Raw genomic sequence first — 21,983 nt, forward strand, 5'->3', positions numbered from 1 at the left:
GCAGGCAACAGACTCTGTTGGGAAAAACTCTGTCTTGGGGTGTAGCCCTTGAATAGCAACTCATGCATGATAATCAAAATTTACCCTAAGAGACACCCAGTCTGAAGGGTTAACTCCACACATGAAGAACCAACATTTAAGATTCAACTACAACAAAAGGCTGCATATAATCCACAAGAAACATTCCTGGAGTGTTCAGCTCTGGTGATGTGAAAGGCTGTGCCACTGAGCGCAACAAGACACCTTTATCATAAAACCACCATAATAAGTTTGGAAGTCATAGCAAATATACCTAATATACACAGATGAAATATGGAGACAAAGAAATATGCCCTGAATGAAAGAAGAAGAGAAATGCTAGATAAAGAATTAAATGAAATGGAAGCAGCCAAGATGCCAGATGGTGAGTTTAAAACAATGATTATAAGGATGCTGAGGGACCTTAGGAGAAGAATGGATGATCTCAGAGAAAATTTAAACAAAGAGGTAGTAAGCCTTAAAGAGGACATAAAAACCATAAAAAAAGAACCAGTCAGAAATGTAGAATACAATATCTAAAATAAAGAATACACTAGAAAGAATCAACAGCAGAGGAGATGAAGCAGAGGATCAAATCAGTGATTTAGAGGACAAGATAACAGTAAGCACCTAAGGAAAGCATCAAAAAGAAAATATTTTTTTAAAAAAAGAGTTTAACGGACCTCTGGCACAACATCAAGTGTAAAAACATCTGCATCATAGGGATCCCAGATGGAGAACAGAGAGAGAGAGCAAGGGATTGAGAACTTGTGTAGTGATTGGGGGTGGGGAGTGTGGAGGTGGAAGAGAATATAAAGAGGATAAACGGTAATGGAAAAATTACAATACAATTTTTTTATTGTTCTCCTATTACAGTTGTCCCATTTCCCCCCATTGCTCCCTCTACGCACCCCCCCCCACATTCAATACCCACTCTGTTGTCCATGTCCATGGGTCATTCATATTAGGTCCTTAACTAGACCCTTCCCCTTCTTTCCCTCCTTCCCCCCTGCCCCCCCTCCCCCTGGGTCACTGTCAGTCTGTTCCTTGTTTCTATGTTTCTGATTCTATTTTGCTCATTTGTTTGTGTTGTTCACTAATTTCCTGTATTAGGTAAGATCCTATGGTATTTGTCTTTCACTGCCTAGTTTATTTTACTAAGCATAATACTCTCCATTTCCATCCCTACTGTCACAAAAGGTAGTAGTTCCTTCTTTCTTTCTGCTGCATAGTATATAACACAAATTAAAATTTAAAAAACAAAGTAATTGTTTTTTTAAGTATATTTTATTGATTATGTTGTTACAGTAGTTCCAATTTTTCCCCTTTTCTCCCCTCTGCCCAGTACCCTCCAGCAATCCCACCCCATTTAGTTCATGTCCATGGGTCACGCATATTAAGTTCGTTGGCTTCACCATTTCCTATACTATTCTTAACATCCCCCTGTCTATTTTGTATCAATCAATTATGCTTCTTAGTCCCTGAACCATTTCCCCATTTATGCCCCTCCCCCTCCCAGTTGATAATACTCCAAATGATCCCCATACCTATGATTCTGTTCCTATTCTGGTTTGCTTAATTGGACTTCGTTTTTACTTTTTAGATTCAGTTGTTTATAGTTGTGAGTTTCATGTCATTTTAGTGTTCATAATTTTGATCTTCTTTTTCTTAAGAAATCCCTTTGACATTTCATATAATAGCGGCTTGGTGATGATGAACTCCTTTAGCTTCATCTTGTCTGGGAAGCACTTCATCTGCTCTTCCATTCAAAATGATAGCTTTGCTGGATAGAGTAATCTTGGTTGTAAGTTCCTTTTCATCACATTGAATACTTTTTGCCAGTCCCTTCCTACCTGCAAAGTGTCCTCTGAGAAATCAACTGATAATCCTATAGGTACCACCCTGTAGGCAATTCTGCACCTCTCTCGGGCTGCCCCCAGGACTATGTCTTTATCTTTCACCTTTGGATCTCAGTCATGATGCATCCTGGCGTGGTCCCCTCTGCGTCCAGCTCACTCAGGAACCTCCATACTTCTCAGTCCTGCATGTCCTTCTCCTTAGCAAAATTTGGGAAGTTTCCCTCATTTTTTTCAGTTCTTGCTTCCTCATTCTGCACTGGGTGAATGTTTTGTTCTTCTTTATGGTTAAAATCATTTATTTGAACCGTGGTTTCCTTCCCTTCACCATTGGTTTTGTGTGGATTTTGCCTCATTGCACTTAGCATAGCCTTCACTACTCTTATGCATTTGCCATACTCAAGCATATTTGAGAAGCCTGTGCGCATCTTTATCATCAGTGTTTTGAATTCTGTGTCTGTTAGGTTGTCTATCTCCTCATCTGTTAGGTCAGCTATCTCCTCATCGCTTAGTTATCCCACTGGAAACTTGATCCATTCCCCCTTTTGGGCCATACTTCTCTGTCTCCTCATTCTGACATGCTCCTGTGTTTGTTTGCCTCCATGTTCGAGGTAGAGCTGTCGCTCCTGTTATGTTGTAAGGGGTGCAGCCTTAGGGATTCATCAGTACAGGGTGACCTGTTTCACCACATTGTGGCACTGTATGTGGGGAAGGGGTCCTAGAGGGAACAATGCCACCTGCCCAGCACTCACCCCTTTTTCGATGCACCTCTCTCTCCCACTCCCGCATCAGACTGGCGCTCCTCTAGCTGCTGCCCTGGCCATTGTTCTCAGAGTGGGTGGGTCTGCGGATGTTCTATGACCCTGGGGGCCCTTTAAACAAGCGGACTCTGTTGAGACCGGCAGTTTAAGCGTCCACCCCAATCCCCACTGGTCTGCACAGTCAAAAGCAATGAGGCTTGATTTTCCCCGATGCTGGGACCAAGAGCTTCGAGGTCCAGTGAGGACCTGGGAATGCTCCCCAGGTGTCCCTCCTGACTTTTAAAATTTGTGACTGTGCTTTCTTCTGGCCTTCCACTGCTGCTGCTGCTGCCGCCGCCACCATGGCTGTCACCACACTGCGTCCTCTCTTGTCCCGCGCTGCCCCTCCTACCTGTCTGAATGAGTATTTCTTCTTTATATCTTTGTTTGCTGGACTTCCATGCACTTTGATTTTTCTGGAACTTCTGGTTGTTTCTAGTTTTAAGGTAGTTGTATTCCTTCTCAGTTGTGGAGGGAGACACAGCGTGTCTGTCTACACCTCCATCTTTGCCAGAAGTCAGTAATTGTTGATAAATGTAAAAAATAAATAAAAAATGGCTGAAAACGTCCCTAAGCTGGTTAAAGAGAAATTCACACAAGTTCATAAGGCAAAGAGAGTCTCAATCGAGATAAACTCAAAGAGGTACACACCAAGATGCATCATAATTAAAAGGGCAAAAGTTAAAGACTAATAGAGAATCTTAAAAGCAGCAAGAGAAAGAGTTCCCATAAAGTTTTCAGCTTATTTTTTCAACAGAAACACTTTAGGCCAGAAGGGACTGGCATTGATTATTCAAAGTGATGAAAAGCAAGGACCTACAACGAAGACAGAAAGGCTATCGTTTAAAATAGAAAGGGACGCTATAGTTAGGCGTACGAAAGCACTTTGATCATCTAAGGCCGGGTAACTATGAATGTGAGAAATCATTGCTGCCTGGAAAGTGCTTCTGGGTATGAAGGCTCAAAATAAACAAACAAACAAAAATTAAATTAAATTAAATTAAATTGCAGGTAAAATAAAGTGCTTCCAGGCAAAAATAAGATAAAATAAAGTAAAATAAAAATAAATAAAAAGTTCATTACCCCACCAAACCAGTATTGCAAGAAATGCTAAAAGGCTTCATGTTAAAAAGAAAATAAAGAAAGAAAGAAAGAAAAAAGAAGAAAGAAAGAAGGAAAAAAGAGAAACAAATAGAGAAAGGGAAACATTCATATAAAGATTAAATGAAAATAAAATAAGTACCTATAAATAATAACCTTAAATACAAACAGATTAAAAGCTTAAATCAAAAGACATAAATAACTAAATGTATGAGAAATCATGACCCATATATATGCTGTCTATGAGAAACCTAACACAGAGCAAAAGATTCACACAGGCTGAAAGTGAAGGGATGGGAGAAAATATTCCACGTAAATGGAAACAAAGAAAAGAATTTGTTTAGCAATACTTATATCAGACAAAGTACACTTCAAAACAAAGGCCATAAAAAAAGACAAAAGGGTCACTATATAATATTAAATAAATCAATCCAACAAGAGGATATAACCATTGTAAACATATATGCATCCAACACAGGAGCACCTAAATATATTTTAAAAATCTTGATGGACATTAAGAGAAAGATTGAGAGACCCAAGATGGTGGAGGAGTAAGTGGAAGCTACACTAACCTCCTCCCAGGACAAGTCAGAATTTACAAGTTAAATATGGAGAAATCATCTGGAATAACCAACTGAACACTAGCTGGAGAGAAGTCTTATAACCGCGGAGAGACAGAAAAGGCTGCTACATAACAACATGACCGGTAGGAAGTGTAGAGATGTGAAAAGCCTGGCTGGGCTCCCACTGGTGACAGCAGAAGGGACTGAGAAACAGCTCAGCAGCCAGGAGTTCCCCCTGAGAAATGCAGGGTCTAAACCCCCAGCTAAGATTCCCAGCCTACAGTAACAGAGTGGAAAATAAAATAGTATCCAGCTGTGAAAAGCGAAAAACCACAGAGTTTCTTGCTAGCCTGAGAGAAACAGCTGAAAAAAAAGGGCTCTTAATTGGATCACATATGAAAATTTTTTACCCCCACTTACCCTGGGCTCAAGCAGAGGGGAGGCAGAGAGGACTAGAGACACTTGGGGAGAATTTGGGGCGGTGGCTTTGAGGGGAGAACTGGGGGAGTAGCCGGCTGAATCATTCCCAGTACTGCAGGCAGACCATTCCCCTCCGAGTGACGTCAGCCTGAGGGGAAGCAAAAGCCTCACCTATAGGAATTAAGCTGCCTAACCCTCGGTCCATAAGCAAGATGGCTAATCACAGATTGAATAGATTAACAACTAAAAGAAGTAGATCCCTGGTAGTCTCCAACAGGCTGTCCAGGCCCAGACTGGTACAGGATCTGACGCCACCAGGGGCAGATCCATGAAGTGCAGATCAATCTAAGAAGCAGCAACAAACAATAAGAGTCACAAAAATGGGGAGACAGAGAAACAACCCCCCATCAAAAGGAAAGGAAGAATCCACAGAAAGAGTGCTAAATGAAATAGAGAGAAGAAAACTATCAGATATGGAATTCAAAACATAGATTATGGGGAAGCTCAATGAGCTCAGCGAGCTTAAGAAAAATGACAAAGAATTCCAGGGAAACTACAAAGAACTCCAGGGAAACTGCAAGGAACTTACCAAGAATTACGCAAGTATGAAAAAGGACACAGAAGCTATCATAAAGAGCCAAGAGGAAATACAATTTCTGAATTGAAGAACACAGTAGAAGGAATTAAAAGCAGGATAGAGGAAGCAGAAGATCAAATCAGTGAGCTGGAGGGCAACGTAGAAAAAAATTCCCAGACAGTGCAACAAAATGAAAAAAGACTGAACAAGAATGTAGAGGTTTTAAGACAGCTGCAGGACAACATGAAAGGTAATAATATCTGTATCATAGGAATTCCAGAAGGAGAAGAAGAGGAGCAAGGGATAGAAAACCTGTTTGAAAAACTAACGACAGAAAACTTCCCTAACATGAAGAGAGAAAGTCACAAAAGTCCCGGAAGCACAGAGGGTCCCAATGAAGATGAACCCCAACAGGCCCACTTCAAGACACATCATAATTAAAATGACAACATTGAAAGACAAAGAGAGAATCCTAAAAGCAGCCAGAGAGAAACAACTAATAACATACAAGGGAGCTCCAATAAGGCTATCATCAGATTTCTCAGCAGAAACATTACAAGCCAGAAGGGAATGGCAAAAAATATTCCAAGCAATGAAAAACAAAGCCCTACAACCAAGACTACTTTACCCAGCAAGGCTCTCATTCAAAATGGAAGGTGAAATAAGGAGTTTCCAAGACAAAAGAAGGCTGAAATAATACATCTTCACCAAACCAGCATTGCAGGAGATGCTAAAAGGTCTGCTTTAAGAAGATGAAGGAACAGAGAGAGACAGAGAGGAACACGAGTACAAAAGGGGAAAATGACAATGAATAAATACCTAGTGATAATAACCTGAAATGTAAAGGATTAAATGCTCCAATCAAAAAACATAGGGTAGGTGAATGGATTAGAAAGCATGACCCACATATATGCTGTCTTCAAGAAACCCACCTTAGAAGAAACGATCTACAGAGACTGAAAATGAAGGATGGAAAAAAACACTTCTAGCAAATGGATATGAAAAAAAAAAGCTGGGGTAGAAATACTTATATCAGACAAAACAGACTTCACAGCAAAGGCCATAAAAAGAGACAAAGAAGGACATTTCATAATACTTAAGGGAACAATCCATCAAGAAGATATAACACTGATAAACATATATGCACACAACATAGGAGCACCCAAATATGTAAGAAAAATATTGAAAGACTTCAGGAAGGATATAGACAGCAACATACTCATAGTAGGGGACTTTAACACCCCATTGTCAACAATGGACATATATTTGAAGAAAAGAAACACCAAAGATATTGAGGAATTGAACAACAATCTAGATCAAATGCACTTAATTGATATATGTATATAGAAGTTTTCACCCCAAAGAAGCAAAATATACATTCTTTTCAATTGCACATGGAACATTTTCAAAGATAGACCACATAGTAGGACACAAAACAGCCTCAACAAATTCAAGAAATTTGAAATTCTGTCAAGCATTTTCTCAGATCAAAATGGATCAAAATTGGAAATCAACCTCAAGAAAAAAACTCAAGAGCATTCAAACTCATGGAGAACGAATAACATGCTATTAAATAATAAATGGGTTAACAATGACATCAAGGAAGAAATAAAAAAGTTTCTGGAACCAAATGATAATGAACACACCACAACCAAAAACTGATGGGATACAGCAAAAGCAGTCTTGAGAAGAATGTTTATAGCAATACAGGCCTACCTAAAATGAATAGAAGAATCTCTAATAAAAAATTTAACCCTACAGCTACAACAACAAGAAGAAGAACAACAAGAAAAGCCCAGAGCGAATAGAAGGAAGAAAATCATCAAGATAAGAGCAGAATTAAATGACATAGCGACTAAACAAATAATTCAAAAGATCAACAAAAGTAGGAGCTCTTTTTTTGAAAAGATAAAAAAATCAGCAAGCCTTTCACCAGGCTCACCAAGTAAAAAAGAGAAAGGACCCCCCCCAAAAAAAATCAGAAATTAAAGAGGAGAAAACACAATCAATACTACGGAAATACAAAACATTGTGAGAAATTATTATGAACAACTGTATCACAAAAAATTTGACAACCTAGATGAAATGGACAAATTTCTGGAAACATAATTTTCCAAAATTGAATCAAGAAGAAGCAGAAAGCCTGAAGAGACCAATAACAACTAGTAAAATTGAAGCAGTAATCAAAAAACTCCCGGCACACAAAAGCACTGGACCGATGGCTTCATAGGTGAATTTTACAGAACATTTAGGAAAGAACTAACTCTCATCCTTCTCAGACTATTTCAAAAAATCCAAAGAAAAGGAAGACTCCCAAACTCTTTCTATGGAACCAGATTACCGTAATTCCAAAACCAGGTCAAGAAACAAAAAAGAAAGAAAACTACAGGACAATATTGCTGATGAACATAGATGCTAAAATCCTAAAAAAATATTGGCAATCTGGATTCAGCAAGGATCATTCACCATGATAAAGTGGGATTCATCCCAGGGAATACAAGGATGATATGATATTGGCAAATCAATAAACATAATACACCACATAAACAAAATGAAACACAAAAACCACATGATCATTTCAATAGGTGCAAAAAAAGCATTTGCTAAAGTACAACACCTATTTATGATGAAAACTCTCAGCAAAATGGGAATAGAGGGATCATACCTCAACATAATAAAGGCCATATATGAGAAACCTGAAGCCAATATTATACTTAATGGACAAAAACTGAGAGCATTCCCCCTGAGGTCAGGAACAAGACAAGCATGCCCACTCTCTCCACTCCTATTCAACATAGACTTGGAAGTTTTAGCCACAGCAATCAGACAAGAAAAAAAAAAAAAATAAAAGGCATCCAAACTGGAAAAGAGGAAGGAAAACTGTCATTATTTGCAGACGACATGATAGTGTACATAGAAAACCCTACAGACTCCACGAAAAAACTACTCGACCTAATAAGTAAATTCAGCAAAATAGCAGGGTACAAAGTCAGTGTTCAAAAATTAAATGCATTTCTGTACACCAACAACAAAATTTCAGAGATAGAAACTAAAAGAAAAATCCCATTTACTATAGCAATAAGAAAAGTAAAGTACCTAGGAATAAACTTAACCAAGGAGGTAAAATATCTGTACTCAGAAAACTATGTAACACTGAAGAAAGAAATTAAGGAAGATAAAAATAAATGGAAGCATATATTGTGTTCATGGATGGGTAGAATCAACATCATTAAAATGGCCATACTACCCAAAGCAATTTATAGATTCAATACAATCCCTATTAAAATACCAATGACATACTTCACAGACCTACAACAAATAATTCAAAAATTTAAATGGAACCAAGAAAGAGCCCGAATAGCCACAGCAATTTTGAGGAAAAAGAACCCAGGAGGAGGAATCACAGTACCTGATATCAAACTATGCTACAAGGCCACGGTAATCAAAATAGTCTGGTACTGGCATAAGAGCAGACATATAGATTAATGGAACAGAATAGAGAGCCCAGAAATAAACCCAGGTCTATATGGTCAACTAATATTTGACAAAAGGGACAGGAACATAAAATGGAGTGAGAAGAGCCTCTTCAACAAATGGTGCTGGGAGAACTGGATGGGGACTAGCAAAATAATGAAACTAGACCACCAACTTACACCACACACCAGAATAAACTCAACATGAATCAAATACTTAAATGTAAGCTGTGACACCATAAAAGTCCTAGAGGAAAATATAGGCAGGAAAATTTCAGATATCCCGCGTAGCAACATTTTCACTGATATATCTCCAGAGGCAAGGGAAATAAAGGAAAGAATAAACAAATGGGACTATATCAAACTAAAGAGTTTCTCCTCAGCAAAAGAAAACATCAGCAAGATGAAAAGCAAAGCAACCGTATGGGAAAATATATTTGCCAATGATACCTCAGACAAGGGATTGATCTCCAAAATATATAAAGAACTTATACAACTCAACACCAAGAAGACAGACAACCCAATTAAAACATGGGCAAAGGACCTGAACAAACACTTATACAAAGAGGACATACAGAAGGTCCAAAGATACATGAAAAAATGCTGAACATCACTAGCTGTCAGAGAGATGCAAATAAAAACCACAATGAGATACCACCTTACACCTGTCAGAATGGCCATCATCAGCAAATCAACAAACAACCTGTGCTGGCAAGGATGCAGAGAAAATGAAACCCTAGTGCTCTGCTGGTGGGAATGCAGACTCGTGCAGCCACTATGGACAACAGTTTTGAATTTCTACAAAAAAACTAAAAATGAAAATGCCTTTTGAACTAGCAATTCCATTCTAGGATTATATCTGAAAAATCCAGAAACACCAATTCAAAAGAACGTATGAAACCCTATGTTTATAGCAGCACTGTTTACAATAGCTAAGTGCTGAAAACAGCCTAAGTTCCCATCTGTAGATGAGTGGATCAAAATACTGTGGAACATTTACACAATGGAGTACTATGTAGCAGAAAGAAAGAAGAAACTCCTACCATTTACAATAACATGGAGGAAACTAGAGAGAATTATGCTTAGCGAAATAAGCCAGGCAACAAAAGAAAAATACCTTATGCTATACCTATTACAGGATACTAATGAACAACACAAACAAATGAGCAAAATTGAACCAGAGGTATGTCAAAAAGGAATAGACCAACAGTGACAAGGGGGGAGATGGGAGGGAGAGAAGGGGGTAAGAAGGGGAAGGGTCTAGTCAAAGAACATGTATAAATGACCCACAGACATGGACAACTGGGTGGGGACTGACTGTGGCAGAAGGGATGGGCCGGGTGTGGGGAAGCAATAGAGAAAAAAGTGGGACAACTGTAATAGAAGAACAAACAAATAAAAAAATTTTAGTGGGGAAAAGAAAGAAAATATAAAAAATGGAAATGCCAGTTCAGAGAATATTAGAAGGACAAGGATTTTCCTTGACACAGTATATTTTTTCTCCCTATCTAATCCCTCCAGAATTTGGCATTCTGAAGAAGTAAGTAATGACATAATGTTCTTTGCATAAAACCAATAAGACCTGTTGTTAATAGAGGTTTTGTTGACCAAGACTTTGACTAAAATTTCATGCCTAAAGGAGACATGCTTGGGCACTGGTTGTTACCAAAAAGCCCTGAGGAACTAGGATTTACTTTTGAAGGTAATAAATGCATGAGAAAAAAGGCCTGATACCGTGGTTGGTTGTGTGGTACATGGCAATCTTTCCAGGGAAGAAATGAAGGCTGCTTTCCTGAAAGATGGCTAGAAGGAACCTTAAGGCACAATGGAAAACCTGAATAACTTGGAAAAGACAAATGTGTATAGGCAAGCCTGAATGCCAGGTATGTGGCTCAGCTTCTGTGCCCTGAAGGGCAGGCTGAAGGTCACCCTAAATGTTCCTTGTGTAAGTTCCAGCACAGCAGAACTAAAGATCATAAGTGATAATTTGCTGCTCTTGTTGTATTTATGCAAATGAACAGGATAAATTAAAAATAGACTTAATGCAGTCCCTATAATGACAAAGAGGGTAACATTAAGGAGAAAAATTGTGATTCAAGGAAAATCACAATGCTTGATGGTAGACTATAGAGTAGTGCAGCTAACAATCTTTAACGTTTCTTTTCATTCATAGTTTGTTTTCATTTGAAAGTTAAACCATGTTTGTGACATCATCAAAGATGCTTAATTTACAGGAAAGAAGAATGTCAAATGCCTTGCAACTGGATGTCTTTCCAATAAGATAGTCCTACAGTTTTAGAGACTTGTTGGGAGTTATGTTGCATAAATAAACATGTGTTTTCTGTTTTCAAAGGGCATAAGCCTATCATCTCATTACCTGAGTGATTGTCTGTACATATAGGCCTCACTTAATCCTGTCTGTATTGCTGCCTCCTGAGACTCAACTGTTTGGCTGAACTTAGTGGCTTGGTTGGTGAAGAATGGGGTGGTCTTTAGGCTTCACTTTAAAATGGTTTCTCTTTTCTATCCTAATGGGTTAGACAGAAAGGGCCCAGAGGTCTGAGAGGGCAGAAACCTAAAATATTTCCCTCAGTCCAAACTAAGTATAGTAAGCAAAGGAGTTCTGGACAGGTATGACGTGCCTGGCACACCTTCCTCCAAAGAAGCCCTTTTTTTCCCTAATGTGGGACATTGAGAAATTAATCCCTGCCCTTTTTCATTTAGTGGTTATGGATTGAATGATGTCTTTTAACCCTGTTGTCAAATCTGTTGCCCCCAGAATACAACAAGGATGCCAGCCTGTTAAACCAAGCACACCGTTGTCTGGGGACAGCCAACTGACCTGGAGTCTGCAAGATCCTTCCCCATGTGGGAAGGCCAGCCTCCCCTCCACACCCCCACTCTTATTAGGGGTTTCTGGACCGAAGAGTAGGTAGGACGATGACCATACCCAGCTTGAAGCAGCTAGAGGAGCTCGAGATCTTCACCCATTGTCCTTTATAAGATTATAAAGGGTCTTAAGTCTCAGAGGGGGGGAATGTTATTTTTTATTGTGATAAAAATTAATGAATTAATTAATTTTGTTTTAAAAAAGAATAATATAGAAAAGGGTGAAGCCAGAGAACTTGTATGTATGACCCATTGGCACAGACTGGAGGGAGAGATTGCTGGGGAAGAGGGGTACTGGGCACAAGGGAGCAAAGGGGAAAAAAATTGGAACTATTGTATCAATATAATCAATAAAATACACTTTAAAAAAAAAGAGAAAGATTGAGAGGAATACAATCATAGCAGGGGATTTTAGTACCTCACTGACATCAATGGATAGATCTTCCAGACAAAAAAATAAACATAGCCATAGTGACCTGAAACAACACACATCACATGAATTTTATTGATATTTACAAAACATTACATCTCAAAGAAGTAGAACATACATTCTTCTCAAGTGCACATGGAACAGTCTCAAACATAGATAATATGTTAAAACCCAAAAGAAGTCTGAGTAAATTCAAGAAGATTAAAATCATACCAAACATCTTTTCTGATTACAATGATATAAAACTACAAGTCAACTAAGATTTAAAAACTGAAAAACATTCAAACACATAAAGGTTAAATAAGAAATTAAATAATGAATAGGTTAACAATGAGATTGAGGAAGAAATGAAAAGCTACCTGGAGACAAGTGAAAATGAACACACAGAACACCAAAATCTATGGATAAAGTGAAAACAGTCCTTAAAGGGGAGTTTATAGCAATACAAGCCTATCTAAAGAAGATAGAAATACCTCAAATAAACATTCTAGTCTACAGCCATACCACCCTGAATGCACTGAATCTCGTCAAATAAACATTCTAACCCTATAACAAAAAGAACAAGAAAAAGAACAACAACATACTTCCAGCCAAGATGGCGGCATAGACAGACATCCTGCATCTCCCTCCACAACTAAGAAGGAGTACAACTACCTCGAAACTAGAGACAACCAGAAGTTCCAGAAATTCAAGCTGCATGAAATTCCAGAACACAGATATATAAAGAAGAAATACTCGTCCACACAGGTAAAAGGGGCAGAGATGGGGTGGATAGGACTCGGTGTGGTGACAGCAGCAGCAGTGGCAGCAGCAGCAGCGGCAAGCTGGCAGAAAGTGCAGTCACACATTTTAAAAAGTTGGGAGGGACATCTGGGGAGCACTCCCAGCAACAGACCAGACCATGAAGCTCATGGTCCCAGTGCTGGGGAAAATCAAGCCTCATTATTTCTGACTGTGCAAACCAGTGGGGGTTGAGGTGGAGGAAGAAACCGCTGGCCTCTCAGCAGAGTCCACTTGTTTAAAGGGCCCTTATGGTCCTAGAACGTCCGCAGACCCACCCACTCTGGGAACTATGGCTGGGGCAACAGTTGGAGAGGCTCCAGTCCCATACAAAAGTGGGAGAAGTGCCTGGAAAAGAGACAAGTATGAGCAAGCAGCATTTTTCCCTCTCAGACCCCTCCCCCACATACAGTACCACAACATGGCAAAACAGGTCGCCCTATACTGATGAACCCCTAAGGCTCCGCCCCTTACAACATCACCGGTGTGACAGCTCTACCCAAGAGACAGAGGCAAATAAACACAAGAGCCTGTCAAGATGAGGAGACAGAGAAGTGTGGCCCAAAAGGGGGAATGGATCAAGGTTCCAGTGGGAGAATTAAGCGACGAGGAGATAGCCAACCTAACAAACGAGGAGAAAGCCAAACAAATAGATGCAGAGTTCAAAACAGTGGTGATAAAGATGCTCACAGGCTTGACAGATATGCTTAAGTATGGCAAACATATAAGGGAAGAAATGAAGGTTATGCTAAATGAAATGAAGAAAAATCCACACAAAACCAATGGTGAAGGGAAGAAAACCGGGGTTCAAATCAATGATTTGGAATATAAGGAAGAAAAAAACAGTCTACCAGTACAGAATGAAGAAATAAGAATTGAAAAAAACAAGGAGAGGGTTAAGAACCTCTGGGACAACTTTAAACGTGCCAACATCCAAACCATAGGAGTGCCAGAAGGAGAAGAGAAAGAGCTAGAAATTGAAAGCTTATGTGAAAAAAATAATGAAGGACAACTTCCCAAATTTGGTGAAGGAACTAGACATACAAGTCCAGGAAGCACAGAGAGCCCCAAACAAGCTAGACCCAAAAAGGACCACACCAAGACACATCATAATTAAAATGCCAAAGGTAAAAGATAAAGAGAGAATCTTAAAAGCAGCAAAAGAAAAGCAGAGAGTTACCTATAAAGGGGTGCCTATAAGACTGACAGTTGATTTCTCAAAAGAAACTTTGCAGACAAGAAGGGAGTGGCAAGAAGTATTCAATGTGATGAAAAGCAAGGACCTACAACCAAGATTACTCTTTCTAGCAAAGCTATCACTTAGAATGGAAGGGCAGAGAAAGTGCTTCCCAGTCAAGGTAAAGCTGAAGGAGTTCATCATTACTAAGTTATTATTATATGAAATATTAAAGGGACTTAAGAAAAAGAAGATCAAAATTATGAACATTAAAATGACAACAAACTCAACTATCAACAAATGAATCTAAAAAATAAAAACAAAGTCCAATTAAGCAAGCCAGAATAAGAATAGAATCATTGGCATGGGCATCATTTGGAAGATTATCAGCTGGGAAGGGGGAGAAATGGGGAAGTGGTGCAGGGACTAAGAAGCATAATTGATTGGTACAAAATTGATAGGGAGGTGTTAAGAATAGTATAGGGAATGGTGAAGCCAAAGAACTTATATTCATGAAAAATGGACATAAACTAAGAGGGTGGGATTGTTGGAGGGAAGGGGGGGTACTGGTAAGAGGAGAGCAAAGGGAAAAAAATTGGGACTATTGTAACAACATTATCAATAAAATATACTTAAAATATTTTTTTAAAAGAAAGAAAAAAAAAAAAAAACAACAACAAACAAAGCCCAAAGTTAAAAATAAGGAAATATAAAGATTAGAATGGAAATAAATGACAGTTCTCCCATTCACCATCAGCTGCTATGTCATATTTTCCTGAATCTTATTGGTGGTCTGAAATCTCTTCCCTTTCGAAGGTAATTTTAGTTTAGGGAAAAGCAAGAAGTCAGTCACAGGGTGCCAAATCTGGACTCTGAGGGGCGCTGAGCCACCTTGGATATTTGATATTTCACCAAAAGCTCTGCATGAGACGTGATGCACAAGGGGGCGCACTTGTCTTGATAAAGCTGCCCGCCACCAGTTGCCCATAGCTGCAGCTTCTGAATCGTCCAAATAGTTTCCATGGAGGAAGGTTCAAGGGTACTGCAAAATTTGATGCAGCTTTGTTGCTCTACACATAGTACACATGCTCACTTAGTGGGCATCTACCACCCCCACTGACTAGTACAGTGAAGTTGTCATTGTTTACACGTGTATTCCTGTCCACTCTTGTTGGCTGCCAGGTTACATAGATGTCGTGTAAATCATTCTCCTTATATTAACAATGGTTGGACTTTTTCCAGACAGACCTCATTATGCCAATAAATTGGAAAACCTGGGCAAAAATGAAAAAATTCCTAGAAACATACAATCTTTTAAAACTGAATCAGGAAGAATCAGAAAACCTGAATAGTCCAATTACAACTAATAAAATGGAAGCAGTAATAAAAATAAAAATAAAAAAGAACTCAAAAAACTCTCAGCAAACAAAAGTTCTCAATCAGTTGGATTCACAGGCAAATTTTACCAAACATTCAAGGAAGAACTAACACCTGTCTTTCTCATACTATGCTGAAATATCCAAGAAGAGGGAAGACTTCCAAGCTACTTTTAGGAGGCCAATATTATTCTAATTTCAAAACCAAATAATGACACTATATAGGCCAATATACCTGACAAACATAGATGCTAAAATCCTCAACAAATTATTAGCAAACCTGGTCCAGCAATATATTAAATAAATGAAACACCATGATCAAGTGGAATTTTTTCTGGGAATACAAGGTTGATACAATATTCAGCAATCAATAAACACGATGCATCACATAGACAAAATGAAAGATAAAAATCACATAGAGGCAGAAAAATCACTGGATAAAATCTAGCACCCATTTATAATAAAATCACCAATGTGGGAATGGAGGGACCATATCTCAAGATAATAAAGGCCCTATATGATAAACTCACAGCAACATCATACTCAATGGGCAAAAACTAAAAATGTTTTTCTTAAGATTGAGAACAAGACAGGAATGTCCTCTATCACCACTCTTACCCAGCATAGCACTGGAAGTCCTAGCCACAGCGATCAGATAAGAAGAAGAAGCAAAAAGCATCCAAATTGGAAAGGAAGAATTAAATCTGTCATTATTCACAAATGACATGATATTGTACATAGAAAATTCTAAGGACTCCATCAAAAACTACTAGATCCAATAACAATTTGGCAAAGTAGCAGGATACAAAAATTAATATTCAGAAATTGGTGGCATTTTTATACACCAATGATGAACTTTTAGAAAAAGAAATTAAGAAAACAATCCCATTTATTATTGCAAAAATAAATAAATAAATAAGGTACCTAAGAATAAATTTAACCAAGGAGGTAAAAGACATGTACTTGTAAAATTATAAGATAATGAAGAAAAAAACTGAGGAAGATACAAATAAATGGAAGCATATACTGTGCTCATGGATAGAAAGAATTAGCATCATTAAAATGTCCATACCTCTCAAAGCAATGTACAGATTCAACACAATTCCTATTGAAATACCCATGGCATATTTCAAATATCTAGAACAAGTTTTCCTAAAATTTATATGGAACAACGAAAGGCCATGAATAGCCTCAGCAATCTTGAGAAAAAAGAACACAGTTGGAGGTAGTATACTGCCTGCTTTCAAATTATAATACAAAGTCATAGTAATAAAACAGTATGCTATTGGCACAAGAACAGGCATATAGATCAATGAAACAGAATACAGAGCACAGAAATAAACACACATCTTTATGGTCAATTAATACTGGACAATGAAGTCAAAAACATACAATGGGGTAAAGACAGTTTCTTCAATAAGTGGCATTGGGAAAATTGGACAGATACATGAAAAAAGAAAAAAATGAAACCAGAATGGCAACATAAATCATACACAAGAATAAGCTCAAAATGCATTAAAGACTTAAATTAAGTTGTGAACCATAAAAATCCTAGAAGAAAACATAGGCAGTAAAATTTGACATTTTCTCATAGCAATATTTTTTGCTGATATATCTCCTTTGCCAAGAGAAACAAATGAGACTACATCAAACTTAAAATCTTTGCAGATCAAAAGAAGCCGTCAATAAAATGAAAAGAGAACTCACTGAATGAGAGAACTTCTTTGCTAATAATAAATCTCATAAGGGGTTAATTTCCAAACTATGCAAAGATCGCATACAACTCAACACCAAGAAGAAAAACAGCCCAATTAAGAAACTGGCAAAGGACTTGAATAGACATTTCTCTAAAGAGGACATACAAATGGCCAATATATACATGAAAAAATGCCCAATGTCACTAATCATCAGGGAAATGTACTGTAAATGAAAACCAGAACAAGATATCACCTCACTCCTGTCAGAGTGGCTATCATCAATAATTCGACAAATAACAAGTTCTGCTGAGTATGTGGAGAAAAGGGGGCCCTTATGCACTGTCAGTAGAATGCAAACTGGAACTGCCGTTGACCCAGTACTCCCACTTCAGGGACTGTATCTGAAGAAATCTGAAACACTAATTCAAAAGAATATATGCACCCTGTATTCATTGCAGTGCTATTTACAATAGTCAAGATCATAAAAACAGCCCATGCGCCCATCAGTAGATGACTGCATAAAAAAAAAAAAAAAAACTGGTACATTTACACAATGGAATATACTTGGCTATAAAAAGTAGGGAAATCTTACAATTTGAGACAGCATAGATGGACCTGGAGATTATTGCTAAGTGAAATAGGCCAATTAGAGAAAGATACCTACCATGTGATCTCATTTAGATGTGGATTCTAATGAATGAAATAAACTGAGAAACAAAATGGAAACAGAAGCCTGGATTCACTGAAAAAAATTGATGGCTGTCAGAGAAGAGGTGTGTTGTGGGGCTGGATGAAAGAAGATAAAGGGATTACACACACACACACACACACACAGACAGACAACTGTGTGGTGGTACCAGAGAGAAAGGGATGTGGGGGTAGATAGATGTAGGCAAAGGGGGGATAAATGAGGAGAGAAAGTGACTTTGCTTTGGGCAATGTGCACATGAAGCAGTATGCAGATATTTTGTTGAATTGTGCAACTGAAATATGTATGGTTTTGTGAACCAACATCACTCCAATAAATTCAATTATAAAAAATATATGTGGAGAGATGACTAACTCTAAAAAAGATGGATTTGCAGGTTTCAAGGTTGCATAACTATGAAAAGATGATGTAACAATGGAGATTCAAGCTTATGAGCAGATATGGGGGCGGGCAGTTGTTAAGCTAACCATGAACATGAGTATCCATCAAAGGCTGCAATAACATTCACAGATATTTTATTTAAGAACCAGCATAATAAATGACATTGCTGCACTGCCATTTATCTATGGTGACTTCCAAGAACTAAACAAAGCTTCCAAATGATCTTAACTTAGACTTTCTCAAGAGACATAAGAAATAAGAAAATCTGGTGGGGCATCCCATGAAAATAAAGAAAGAGCTTACATTCTGCATTTAGATAAAACCAGTGATAATGAGGCCAAGGTTACATATTCTACTGATAGAGTTCTCACTATATTTCCTCACTGTTAGGAACCTGTGAACTGGCCAAGTATCTAGTCGTTGCTAGGATAGTGGTCTGGATTGGATAAGAGGAGTGCACAAGCATAATCTATACCCCTACTGGAAGCAGCCCAGCGCGTACAATGTGCTGGCATGGCAGCAAGTCGATTTCTTCAGGGGTATTTATAGACTACAAGCTTCTGAGAGCTTAGATTCTGTTTAATGCTGTTTAAAGGGTTGTTTTTATGTAAAAATTTTAAATAAATACTATAGATCCTACATTTCCCCTAGAATATAATAACACTGCAACTTTTCCTCAGGATGTTTTCTCAAAGTCAGGATTATCACTGGTTAATTAAGAAATTGCTTTAAAAATGATTAAAATGGTTAACTCTAAATATATGACTTTTGTATCTTGTGAAGAGTTAGAGTAGAATGTGTGTCCTAGATAATGAAATGGCTTAATTTAGCATGCAGTTCACTGCTTAAATATCCATCCAGTCCTTTGGCATTTCAATAACAAAGTGTCATTTATGCATAAGAGTAAATGTGTCTTTAAATAATCCAGTCTAACCTGATAAGGGCGATGAGGCCCATGATTTGTGCTTGCTTTCCAAAGTCAAAGACCACAGATTTCTATAGGTTGGCCAAAATCATGGTGAATAAAACAGAATGTTATTCAGCATTTCAAATCTAATGATTCACATTTTTTTCACAATTTGTTGTCCTCTTCTCCAATAGAAAATAATTGTTAGCAATTAAAAAGATGACGTGCTAAATTACTATAGAGCACATTAGGAGAATGATTTGTGAGAGATCTGTGTATTAGAACAATGTTTGGTAATGAGATCTCCTTTTTATTAGCCTTTGTTAGTCACAGTGCTCATGTAAAATAATCATAGCGCAAAGGCAACATTATGGCAACTTCTCAATTTATAAACAATTCCAATGAAAATATACAAATAAATTAATAAAATCGCTATCTTGTTTTCTCTACCTATAATAGCAGTGATTTCAACTGTTTTCATCTCATGGTACACATAAATTGACTACTAAAACTCTGGCACACCAAAAATATATTTTTTGCCAATCTGACAAAAAATAAGTATAATTTTGATTTCATTCACACCACATGGTTATTGTTGTGTAGGCTTTTGTCATTTTTTTATTTGACAATCTAAGGGAAATAGGTCAGTGCCTCTGACAAAATAGGTATTGCATGCTTTAAAAATTCCTGTGGCACACTGGTTAAAAAATCACCATGATACACATTCATCTCCAACTGATTTCAACTGAAACTTAGTTTATTAAAAAAACAGCATAGAGCTTCAATTAAATGCATTCATTCATTTATTCAAAAAAAAAAAACAAATCTGGAGCACCTGCTTATCTCCAGGAACTGTATCAATGCTAAGTAAACAGTATGAATTAAGTTACCTTCTTTTTATAGCTTCCATAAATTACCATTTAATTTGCAGGCATAAATGCACTTAATTAGAATATTAGAAAAGAATGGCCTGTAAGTGAGATAATCATTATTAGATAAAAGGCAAAGCTCCTTTTATCTATCATAAAATAATCTACCCCATGCCTTGAAAACAAGCAAATATACTATGTCTAAATAAATTCAAGGGCAAAGATTAACAGCTATCTGACGACAGTGATTAGTATGGTCAAGCAAATTGGAATAGTCAAGGAATTAAAACCTGACTTTTTATTTACCAACACATTTCTTCTGACTGGGTTACCCACTTTCCCTATTACCTTCCCTAAAGGCAAAACAAAGTTCATAGAGCCACTCAGTGATTATATTTTTGTTTATTTCTTTTGTAATCAAAATGCTTTCTTAAACTATTTTAAAATAATAAAATCAGAAATAACCTAAAGAAAGCTAAGGTGGTTTCTTTAGCATAGCAGAAAAAAAGGCAAAGTGCAATATATTTCCATGTGTTTTCTAAGTCATTTCAACTTTGCAAAGAGTCCACATAATTTGTAGCACTTAGGATTGAAAACAAAACCCAAGAAGAAAAAAAGAAATTATTTGTTTGCTAAACCTGAACCAAAGCTATTACTTTACACCAAGAAGAATAATCCAGAGAAATGCTAGAAATGTAAAACATATTTAAAGTCACAAGACTAATAATGTTCATGAAGGAACCCCCCAATACTGAACATTCAATCTAATGTTTGGAGAATATTTCAACTGATAACCTATCTTAGGAAATGGTTTCCTCTCACATGATCCATGATATTAATTTTAGATTAAATGGTATATGTAATCTTTGAAGAAAAATGTTGTTTAAAATATTAACTATAAATATCATTTACTTTGATTTTAATTGTATAGATCTAAACATAAATATAACATGTAAAAAGGTACACACATACCATTGATCCATTGAGCTTCTGGATCATGAAGCACCAAGTCTTTCCTGAAAAGGTCTTCTAAAGACAATCGGGTTTCTGATGAATTTGTAAGCTCATCTAAAATGAAATAAATCTGAGATTAGGCATTTATTTTACATTCAATTTTTAAAACTGATGAATCAAAAAGTTGAAATTTTTTGCTTCAAAAATATGTGAAATAGATGAGAATATAAAGTAAGCATTTAAACATTGGTTTTGGCATTTGAAGTTCACCTGCTTCATAATACATTTCAAGATATTAAATCATTTTCAACACTACACTTGTCTTGATCCAGTTCAAATTTAATAGATCAATCCCTGATTATGTACTGATATATGAAAGCACTTAAAAATTCCTATTTTATACTGTATTCCTAAGGGCATAATTTTCACTGTTTTATCATAATCTAGGTAATTACTTTTTAAAATCACTTTGACGTATTCTCTTTAATGATAATTTCATATTGTAAATATAAAATATGAGAGTTGAGGACACTGAATATATATTATTAAGAAAACTTCCAATCTCAGAAGTTCACCAAATTAACAGAATAAATACCAGTTCCACCAAACAAATACCAGCCAACAAATAAGTCAATTTAAGAGTTAAACATAAAAATTCAAATAATGCAATGGCAGAAAGTTAATGAAAAGCACATATTTATATTAGTCCCTGACATAAAAACTAGATGTACTCCCCTTTTAATTCCAAAATCTAGGACATGGAAATAAAATACTGTTTAAGTACCAAAATTAGGCATAGCAGACTTTTAGATAGCAAGAGGCAATTGACAAGTTAGAGATACTGTATTTTATTTTCTTTGAAAAATAATACCATTGCTTATTTACTGTACAAAATCATCTTTATCATCTTTGTTACCTTTCAGTTCTGACCTTCACTGATTGAAAATAAAATGTCAAAGGTATATACTAACCTCGTTAGGTATTGTTTTTTAAAAGTTCAGCATTT

The 21,983-nt window shown here is 37.0% G+C and overlaps 1 protein-coding gene across 1 annotated transcript in view; it reads right to left on the reverse strand.

Moving 5' to 3' along the window:
* Window positions 1-21,983, reverse strand: part of LOC150021904 (inactive dipeptidyl peptidase 10-like) — a 331,821-nt gene that overhangs the window by 127,078 nt on the left and 182,760 nt on the right. The window contains exon 3 of the mRNA XM_090287261.1: window positions 20,996-21,091. Coding sequence (XP_090143387.1) covers window positions 20,996-21,091 — 96 coding nt within the window. The remainder of the gene's footprint in view (window positions 1-20,995; window positions 21,092-21,983) is intronic.

The sequence above is a fragment of the Furipterus horrens genome, unplaced genomic scaffold (genome assembly GCF_987537825.1).
Source record: "Furipterus horrens unplaced genomic scaffold, mFurHor1.1.pri manual_scaffold_1, whole genome shotgun sequence".
Taxonomy (NCBI): Eukaryota; Metazoa; Chordata; class Mammalia; order Chiroptera; family Furipteridae; genus Furipterus; species Furipterus horrens.